General features: G+C 39.0%; 1 protein-coding gene across 1 annotated transcript in view; it reads right to left on the bottom strand.

Moving 5' to 3' along the window:
- Nucleotides 1-6: 6 nt before the first annotated feature.
- Nucleotides 7-10,708, bottom strand: part of LOC106877363 (cytoplasmic dynein 1 light intermediate chain 2) — a 74,752-nt gene continuing 64,050 nt past the window's right edge. The window contains exons 7-12 of the mRNA XM_014926251.2: nucleotides 9,688-9,823; nucleotides 8,001-8,112; nucleotides 6,474-6,575; nucleotides 4,854-4,961; nucleotides 2,807-2,897; nucleotides 7-976 (exon numbers count right to left, since the gene is read on the bottom strand). Coding sequence (XP_014781737.1) covers nucleotides 855-976; nucleotides 2,807-2,897; nucleotides 4,854-4,961; nucleotides 6,474-6,575; nucleotides 8,001-8,112; nucleotides 9,688-9,823 — 671 coding nt within the window. The 3' untranslated portion in view covers nucleotides 7-854. The remainder of the gene's footprint in view (nucleotides 977-2,806; nucleotides 2,898-4,853; nucleotides 4,962-6,473; nucleotides 6,576-8,000; nucleotides 8,113-9,687; nucleotides 9,824-10,708) is intronic.

Here is a 10,708-nt window from a genome sequence, read left to right as displayed (position 1 = left end):
GGGGGGGGGGGGAGCAGTAGGTGAATAAATAAATCTAGCTTAAACCAATACGTTTAAACCATTAAAAATGAACTCAATATCCAAGTGTTGTGTACAGACTAGTCCGTGCATTCTTATCCTTCTAATCCATCTGGTTTCAGCAACGAAGCTAGAAGATGGCAAGCCCCAGTCTGACAATAACTGCTTACGTTTACTACTTCTAAACTGTCAAACATAGTGAGGAGGCCATCTTTAAACTAATGTACCTAACCTGAAAATATAAGAGCCCTCCTGCTAACAGACAATAATTGGCTGCTGTTATGATGATGAGGATGGGGAAAAGAAATTGGAAGAATTTTGGACTAAAAAGAAGGGAGCTATAGATTAGCCAAACAGAAAGAGAGAATATTTAGACAAACGGGCTGGAAAGTGTAAGATAATCCTACACAATTGAAGAGGTGTATTACATATATATATGTGTGTGTGTGTGTACACACATGTATATACAAATACATACATATGTACACGTGTGTATACATACATAAACACACACATTTTTCCTACAAGGGAGAGTGGCAAGGCAACAATGGGTGGAGAAGACTTTTGTAGGAATTGGCAGAGCTATAAAAAAAAAGAAAAAGAAAATGAGAGAGAGAGAGCCAGATTTCTCAGAATAGATCTGTTAACAGTTGATTTGTGGTAAGATCAACAGGTTAACATTGACATGATGGGGCATGAACAACCAGCAACTGTAATGGTTTGCAACAGACAGTCTGATGACTAGACAGAGTCCTCTCTGGTAAGCATTCATTCATCCATGCATACTTATAATCCTGTTGGCTGCCGCACAAAGCCATATTGACTACAGAAGACCTCTATGTCGGCGTGCCTGGCTCATTAGAACCTCTGGGAGAACCATCCGCAGTTACTGTTTTCTTAGTTCGATTTAATCGGTCCAGCTCGGCAGCAGCATCACGAGTTACGGCAGCCTTGTCAACTGGAAATTAAGACACAATCCATTATAATAATACACAACAAAACATTAACAAATAAGACACTTTATCTACAATCTGCTTTATAATAACTGGAGAGTTACATCTAATTTATGATGGTCCCTCGTTAAAACTACACATGGTTGTTATTAATAAACAGTAGAAACCGAGAAAGATGAAGCTGGCCTATGTTGGTAAATAGCAATTTATGAAGTTCACACAGACAATCATTGAGGAAACATTACTGTTAGTGGGAAGAATAAGAAATTGGAAGAGAGGCAATGAGCGAAGAGGGCAGGAAGTGAAGGAGAGAAAGGGGGCAAGAGGTGAAGAGGGGAAGGAGTTCTCTACTTCACCTCTTGCCCCCTTTGGCAATGAGGGTTAGACACATGTTAGTGGAGAAGAGTGATGAAGGGAGCAAGGAGAAAAGGTTTGTCGGTGCGTACATAATCCCGTCCCTTTACGTTTTTCAAATTTCCTAAGATAAAATCAACAAATACATACCTTTCTACAGACACAAAAAAGAGTAATACGATTAGGAACAGAATTAGCCTAGATAAGACACAACTTGGTTCTATGGCAGAGTGAAGGGCAACTGATGTTGTCTTCTAAAAGAGGAAACAACTGTAGGAGCATTTAGTTTGGTGAGAGTGTGCACCCCTACCTTGCGTTCATCAATTTGGTGAAGGTGTTTCATAAATTTTCACACTAAACTTCACGGTTACTAGGAGACTAAGAGTAGATGAATGGTTTGAGAGACATACAACAGTGTGTGAATGGCTTGTGAGAAGTTTACAAGCCATGCACAAAGGCATCCACCAGAAATCAGCTGTCAGCACCTCCCCTGTTTGTTGGATGTCAAGATTGGCTGTCCATAAGAACTCTCTTCATGCTGGATGTAATTCTTACAGCTGACGGAATTAGAATTATGGAAGCAAGGCCTAGAATCAAGAGGCCTTACGGTAAACTTAGCAAAGACCTAAAGTAGTAGTAGGAGGAGGAGAAGGAAGGAGGTAGTGAAGAAAAGATTCTTTGACTGCGCAGAAATGGTTACAATTGATATGCAGAAAAAGTGGCAGTAGGATTTCCACACAGAATGTAAGCTTTTGAATGCACAAGAAGTGCAGTGGGGGGAGGGAGACAAGCAGGTTGGCAGGGGTGGATAGGAGAATTCAGAATATACAACATGGAAAGGAGAAAGGATAGTGGGAATGGGGTGTCAGGGCACACCCTAAAAGGGGATAAAGAAAGAATGAAGGGTGGCTGGTTGGGTAGGTTTGCAAATGTGTGAAAGGCAAGTGACAGACAGTAGAGATAAGGATAAAGGAAAATCCAGAGAGTGGTGGACACAGGTGAAGGTGGGGATGTGGTGAATCTTAGTTTGGTGGTGGTGGGGAAAGTGCAATGAAATATATAGGAGTTGGTAAGGTGAGCTGGAGAAGGAAAGTATAATAAAGCTGTAGATACATGAGAAGTAGGGGGATGAGGTGAAGGGGAGAGAAGAGGCAGAGATTAGAGGTACAAAGGTGGATGAAGGGGGGACCTCAATGACATATCTGACAGGGATATATCTAAATAACAAGGTTAGGAAATTCATGCAGTGTTGTTATAAATGATGACATCACAGCTTCTGTCGATTATAAACTTGTACTTGCTGTCAGATGTGTAACACCCGGGGGGGGGGGGTTACTGCTGCTTCTGGGAGCAATATTGTGGTTACTTGAGGGGGATCACTCGGTCATCCCTCCCACCAGCCCAGATTGAAAACATCAATGCCAATACAGTTTGACAATGAAACGGATAAAAGTCTGAAAGAGATGGTGCAATTCATTTACCTGATTTATTACCTGCCTCTGTTTTCTTGCTGAGAAGACTGTTAAAGAAATTAGCCAACATCCCTTCAGTGCCAGCTGTTTTGGAATCAAGCTGAAATAGAGATCAAAGAGAATCAGCAAAAAACACAAGCCTGGTTGAATTGTCTCACAACATAATACTACAACTACTATTGCAACCTGACACCTTTCACACCTGATACACACTAATTACTTCAAGTTTTAAGAGGCTAATAATTTATTGTCATAGTATCTCTGAGTTTTCTGAAATTTATCTCTGAATCATCTTCAGAATGATTATTTCTCTTTCTTATTAAACACTATTTTAAAATTATAAAACAACTTCATATTGCTTATCAAATGAGACTTCAATCCAACACTGATACAGTAACAATGATAATAGTTCATCAGAAATGCTAGAATTACCAGAATAACTGCCTTTTTATGTTTCAGGGAAACCCAACAGATAAATGTATCTGTTGGACTGAAGTTTAAGGAGTAATATTTAAATAGCTGACATTACCAGAACTTCCCAGCAGGCATTGCCACTGCTGGGGTCAGATGGAAAGTGGAGAGTTAAATCAAGATGATAAAAGCTCCTAGTGATGAATGCCACCTTGCCCTGAGGTATCGACTCCTGGGCCAATGACTTACGAGGAACCCAGACTCCAGCTCTGGATGGAAGTCTGAGAACAATTCCCACCTCCAACTGATATAAGAATCCTACCCAGCTAAAGGCTTCTCTCCCGGCACAAAAGCAACAGAGAAGACACTCAACTGCCTCAGAATGAGAAAAGGACGACCACAAGTTTCTTTGGTCAGATGGGGCTACAAGTCCAGCCGAACCTCCTGTGTATGTGGATCACTGCCTTGTCTGCCCTCCACAACCCAACCTCTGCAGCTCAAAAAAACCTGGCAAAGTTCAATAAAAATGAAAAGAACTGTGGAAAGAAATGATAAACTGTACCAATATCTATAATAACACTTGGATGGTTGGGGGGAAAAAGAAATTAATAATTATTGGATTGAAAAACTGATAGAAGAAGAATATTTATCATATCCTAAGAGTAAAACACAAACAAATGTAAGAATTAAATTAATAATTCTTATAAAACAGTTTTTAAATGTTAACCAAATTCCACAGGTTATTGGTAATGTTATGAAATAAATCTAATATGATTATCTTTAATGATATAAATTGCCAACGTTGAACAGAGTTAAATGAGATGAGGACAGTTACTTGAGTATAAGCATGGCTGTGTGGTTAACAAGTTCAATTTACAAGTACAGGAGTCCAAGTTTGCATTCCCCAGTATGGCATACAAAGTGTCTTGTACCAAAGCTCTGGGTTAACCAAAACCTTGAGAGTAGAATCTTGATAGATGGAAACTGTGCAGAAAAGTACTGTATACATGTATACACACAGATAAACGTGTATATATTTCTGGAATGGATACTGACAAGGGATTGAGACTTGTTCTGTACTGAGGTACAAACACTCCCTTGGCACATTCACCATAAAAAACGCAGTGAACCTCTGATTGGCTCATTACAACATAGAAGTGCTTATTGTTCACCAAATGTGATAAAAACATTAATATCTGTTGTCAATGGCTTGAAGCAGTGGGGGAAGAAAAAAAAAACTCGATAAGTTAGAAAAAAAGGGGGAAAAAAAAAAGCTAACTTCTATAAAATGAAAATAGTTTGTCATTGTAGTTAAAGTGAAATTAAAAATAGCCACTGAGACAGGACATTGTTAGAATTGTGTACATAATCCTTGCTTGAAATAATGTTAGCATTGGCAGCAAAAAGAAGAAGAAAAAAAACCCCAAACTGCTGACCAAAAGAAAAACAACAAAAAATCAGCCCAGCATCCAGGCAGAACAATGTGTTGTCATGCTGACCAAAGTAGTGACTGTCAAGTGAACACCTCAAATGAAATAGTAAAAGACATGCTTATTTTGAACAAGTCCAAACACTCCACACTTCCTTTCATACAACATTGTACAGGTAGAGAAAAAGAAGTAGAAAGAAAAACGGTGATATTCACTGGAACTTTTCTAGCTGATCCTGAAGTAGGAGAACCAGTGCCTCCTGGTGATGATCGGGAAGATGGAGATCCCTTAGCGACGCCTGCAGATGAACGTATAGGGGTTTCCTAGCGGAATATAAAAACGTACCGAAAGTTAAGAAGAGAATAGGAAGTAAACCCTCTACGAAGATTTAAATAATTGTTGTAATTAGATAACATCTGGTAAAGAAAGACTTGGAAGACATTATAGTCAGCCCTATCACTAGAAAATGTAAATACCAAGGCTAAGATAGCTGGAATCTAGTTCTATATTTATGAGGAATTATTTACATCATTTACATTTGACGGATATTTGTCCTCATCTTGTTTGTTGCTAATACAAGGTTTCAGCTGATATACCCTCCAGCCTTCATCAGGTGTCTTGGGGAAATTTTGAATCAGGGGTCTCATTCCTAAGGTATCTTTCAATATTATTATTCAGGTCACTGCCTGGAATCGAACTCGGAATCTTGGGGTTAGTAGCCCGCACTCTTAACCACTACGCCATACGCTGGAATCTGTATTGAATATGTGCTTACGTAATTTCTCTCCATCAGTTTATTGTCACGTTAGCAAAGATATTGCAAGGAGACATGGTACACCTCATCATTGTCATTTAACGTCTGCTTTCCATGCTGGCATGGGTTGGACGGTTTGACCGAGGGCTGGCAAGCCAGAAGGCTGCACCAGGCTCCAATCTGATCTGGCAAAGTTTCTACAGCTGGATGCCCTTCCTAACTCCAACCACTGCTTTTTACGTTCCACCGGCACGAGGGCCAATCAGGCGGTACTGGCATTGACCACACTCGAATGGTGCTTTTCACGTGCCACCGGCTGCATTTCCAAAATCAATGAGGTATGATACTCTATTTATAACATCAATGAAGATATGATGCCGTATTTATAACATAAGATGTATGACATTGCATTTAAGGCATCAGATATTATATGACACTATATTTACAGTATCAATGAGATGACACTGTATGTAGGGCAGGTCATTCTTGTAAAAATAAGAGAAACTGGAGAAAAAAGTACAAAATAATCTTTGAAAAAAGCTTTGCTGTTTCTGTTCTTTGTTTAGCAACCGAGATAAAATTGCATTGCAAGTTCTTATTTAACAAATCTGGCAAAAGGGATCGGCAAAACTATTGATCCTTCATTGTTGTTGCAAGAATTTATGTTGGAGAGCCTGAAATAATTTTGCAAAATGATTTGCATCTAAAAAGAAAGAATTCACAAGGGTAAATTTAGATTCTGTTTTGTAGAATAAGATTAAGGAATGATGACAATCACTTCTCCAGTAATTATTTCTAAGTCTCAAACATCTGGGTTTTTGACAGTAAAATAGAACACTTTACCGTTACATAATTTCCCCATCGAGGAGCCCCCACCCTACCCCACTCCAACCTCTGGAGATCAATATGAATTAGGTTGGCAACCTCTGACATACTTAACATGCTATTAGTAAAGATGTTCATTTGTTAGGGGCATAAAATAAAAAAAGTTTTTAAATAGCAAAAAGAAACCAATGTTTATTGCAGGGGCTGGTGGTGGCAGTAGCAAGAAATGTCAATTGGATTGTCAGGAGATACAGACCGGTGTGGAACCTGGAGCAGGTTGACTGTTAAGTAGGCTTTGTTGACGCATAAGAAAGACTTGTTCATCTTCAGCAACAATTTCTGCATCTTTCTGGATAGGCTGCAAATATACAGGAAAGAATCATTACAAAAAAAAGAGACTGCTGACAATAATCTAACATCATTGTTTAACGTCCACTTTCTATGCTGGCATGGGTTGGACGGTTTGACTGAGGTCTGGTGAGCCAGAGGCTGCACCAGGCCCAATCTGAACTGGCAAAGTTTCTACAGCTGGATGCCCTTCCTAACTCTAACCACTCAGAGAGTGTAGTGGGTGCTTTTACGTGCCACCGGCACGAGGGCCAGTCAGGCGGTACTGGCAACAATCACGCTCGAATGGTGCTTTTCATGTGTCACCAGCACAGGGGTCAATCCGTGGCCTTGGCAACAATCACGCTCAGATGTGCTTTTAACGTCATGCTCGGATAGCAGCAATTTCATTTACCCTTTTCAAGTTATTGGAATCCATTTCCTTTATATGAAACCCGTTTAAACCAATGCTACTTTTTCACTTTTCCCTTAACAAATCTTGGGGGTCAAATACTTTGATTAAAAAAAAAAAAAACATCACTGCATTCCCATATTTCAGAAAAATTGATTTTTCTAAATTTTTTTTCCTTTTCTTTCTTCAATATTAAAAAAAAATAAAACTTATAAACATAATGATTATAAAACTGGGATAAATTAAAAACATTCCTGAAATGTAGTTGTAGAGGGAGGAGGGTTAGTGCAATAATGTAATAAAACAAAGTTTTCTGTGTCTAAGGTAACAAGAAGGGAATGTAGACAGATAAAAGTGTTGAAATACTTCCATTCTTTGAGATGGAAGAAAATATATGTGGCCTCGTTTATCACTGATTGATCTGTAATAACATGGGTTAATGATCAGTTGGAAGATTCCACTTATCCCAAAAGCATACCATGGCGACCATCCACAGTGCTCAGCTACCCAGAAGATTCCACTTATCCCAAAAGCATACCATGGCGACTATCCACAGTGCTCAGCTACCCAGAATGTACAGACTTGTGCTGGGGAAGCTGCTTTTAGCCATCAACACAAGACCAGTGAACAGAGAAAACATAAGGACACAGATCGTGTCATATAACCAGTTGGAGACGACGTCTCCTGGGGCTAAATTACAGCAACATTCGTACTAAACCAGGATTGCCATGTTATGTTGGCAAACAATCTTTACTTCAAAGTACTGTTGCTGAATATCTCTCATTGTGAGATTCAGAAATAGTAATTTTCTAAGAGGCTTTTGTCTTGAAAGTTACAAGGCAACCTTGTTGGCACTAGTGCCAAGTAAAATGCACCCTGTACACTCTGTAAAGTGGGTGGCACTCACACACACACACACACAATGATGGGTTTCTTTCAATTTCCATCTGCTAAGAGCACTCATAAGTCTTTGGTTAGTCCACAGCTGAAATAGAAGACACTTGCCCGAGGTGCCCTGCAGTGGGGCTGGGGAGGTAAGCTTACCTTTCTTACAACTGGTTTACTGGGAATATCTTCACTCAGGTCCTCAGCTTTCATGTTTGCAAGATTTTCATTTAGAATAGATATTTTCTTTTCTGTATCCCAACCAGCAGGACTAGATTCAAAGAAAAACAAAGAAAGAATTCAAGGTTGAAATCAGAAATTCAAGAGAAATCTCAAAGGAAAGCGTGGCCAAAACAACAAATTTCTACCTAATGGAGGTTAAATTAGAAAATTACTAATTGTAAATCTCACAACAAGAGATATTCAGCAACAGTACTTTAGAGTAAAGATTGTTTGCCAATATAATAACATGGCAGTCCTGGTTTACGACGAATGTTGCTGTAATTTAGCCCCAGGAGACATCGTCTCCAGTTGGCTATACGACATGATCTGTGTCCTTATATTTTCTAACAAGGGAATCTAGCACCCCCACTCAGCTCAAAACAATATCTGTGTATCGCGATTTCCAGGAAATAACCCGGAAATCGCGATACACAGATATTGTTTTGAGCTGAGTGGGGGTGCTAGATTCCCTTGTTCGAAAATATAAGGACACAGATTGTGTCGTATGGCCAGCTGGAGACGATGTCTCCTGGGGCTAAATTACAGCAACATTCGTCCTAAACCAATAATGGAGGTTAAGTTAAAAGACTTAATAACATCTTGGGAAATGGCTCACCGACTTTCTGTCACTGAAACTGCTATTTACTGGCAGAGTCCCAATAGTTTTACCTTCAGATAACAACTTTAGCTTTCTACAACAAATAAGCTGTTTAACAGAGACGGATTCAAGGAGGTCAAAAGATTAAACAGCACTTAACAGGTTACAGGATCCTATGCCAACTTATATTAACGACAAGTCAACTATAGAAGCCTTCCCAGGCATAAGAGTAAAACCTGAGAATTACAATTGTTTTCTTTGTTAACAAGTCTCCTCCAAAAGAAACTCCATTTTAAAGCAGTGGCCCTGAAGCATAAATTTTGCTAATTATGTCATAATTTGCAAGAGGAATGACATCAACCACTGGAAGATGAACGAACACCATTTCCATGGAAGTTAGTTCACCTGTTAAATTCAGCAAAGAAACAATTTGTTTCAAATTTTGGCGCAAGGCCAGCAATATCAGCTTTACCTTTCATCCTTTTGGTGGGGGTCGATAAAATAACTCCTCCCTGATATTGCTGGCCTTGCACCAAAATACATAAAGTGGTTGGTGTCATGAAGGATGTCTTATTGTAGGAACTATGTCAAAAAGGAAACAAATGAGAGGAGTAGGGGCCATTTGCCACACTATGGAGGGTAGTGGTCCCAAATAAGAACTGACCTTCCAACCCATAGAAAGCGGGAGTAAAATGGCATTTTTAAGCGAGGCAAGTTCATCATCATTTAATGTCAGTTTTCCATGCTGACATGGGTGGAATGGCTCGACAGGAAATGGCAAGGCCAGGAGTTGTAGCAGGTTCCTTTGTTTTGGAATGGTTTCTGTTTTTTCTAATGCTAACCTCTTTACAAAAAGTGTACTGGGTACCTTTTTACATTGGCACCAGCACTTCTAAATCATAAAACCCCATATACATAATCAGAAGTGATCTAGACTTTCCAGCAATCACAACAATATAAAACAGTTTTTATAGAAGACATTTTAAGATGAGGGGGGAAGGAAAGAGAAACCAAATAAACACTTACACAAACACAGAATCTTTTTCTACCACATATGCAGGCATTGAGAATGAAAATCCATATATCCTGTGGACCAAATACTTAAACAGAAGATCACAGTTCTTTTCCTCTTTCACAGATGTATATATTAGGGCAGCACCATCTTCAGGGTTAAAGAAAGCTTACGACATCTCACATTTTATATTGGGCTGGTGCATAATTATTGCAGCTTTTTTCAACACTAACAATATTTAACAAAAACATCTTTAAATGACAGTCTGACGACTGTCTACCAAGCAAATGGGAAGCAGTAATTGAAGTAGATGGTGAATATGCTCCGGAATAATCATTTAAAGATGTTTTCTTTTACATGTTATTGTTTTTGTTGAATAAAATTTGTTGAAAAAAAAAGCCACAATAATTATGCACCAACCCAATATATAATACATTGGTCAAATAGTACATCATTTTATAGTAAATATCTTGGAAAATCACTATACATTTATTTTTCCCATGCTAATAATTACTGCAATAGTTTGGAGATTGGAATGTAGGAGGTGGCATCAAAAGGTTCCCAGAATAGTTATGTTTAAAAAAATAAACCATTTAGCTAAGTTTTAAAATCGTCTTCTTCGAAATAGTAACCTTGCACAGCAATATACCGGTCCTTGTGTTCCTGCCATTTTTGGAACTCGGCTGGGCAGTAATTTTCCAGAAGGAAGTCGAGGATCTTCTGTGAGTCTCTCTGGATCTCGACAACCGTGTTAAAATGGTGACCTTTGTGCTACATTTTTATCTTGGAGAAGAGATGGAAGTCCCCATGTGTTAAATCTGGGAAATAGGGCAGGTAAACAAGTGATACAATGTTGTTTTTGCCGAGAAATTCCCAAGTGAGAAAGGCTCTGTGAAGAAACCAATTCTTCGTGCTCCACAGATCTGGTTGCTTTCGTCGAATGTCCTCTTTCAAATGCTTCAAAATGTCGCAGTAGAACTCTAGATTGATGGCCTGCCCAAGGGAAGAATTCTAGATGCACAATACTACATTTCT

Source organism: Octopus bimaculoides, chromosome 3, assembly GCF_001194135.2.
Source record: "Octopus bimaculoides isolate UCB-OBI-ISO-001 chromosome 3, ASM119413v2, whole genome shotgun sequence".
Classification (NCBI taxonomy): domain Eukaryota; kingdom Metazoa; phylum Mollusca; class Cephalopoda; order Octopoda; family Octopodidae; genus Octopus; species Octopus bimaculoides.
The sequence above is the reverse complement of the archived record's forward strand: the minus strand, read 5'-3'. Positions and strand labels throughout refer to the sequence as shown.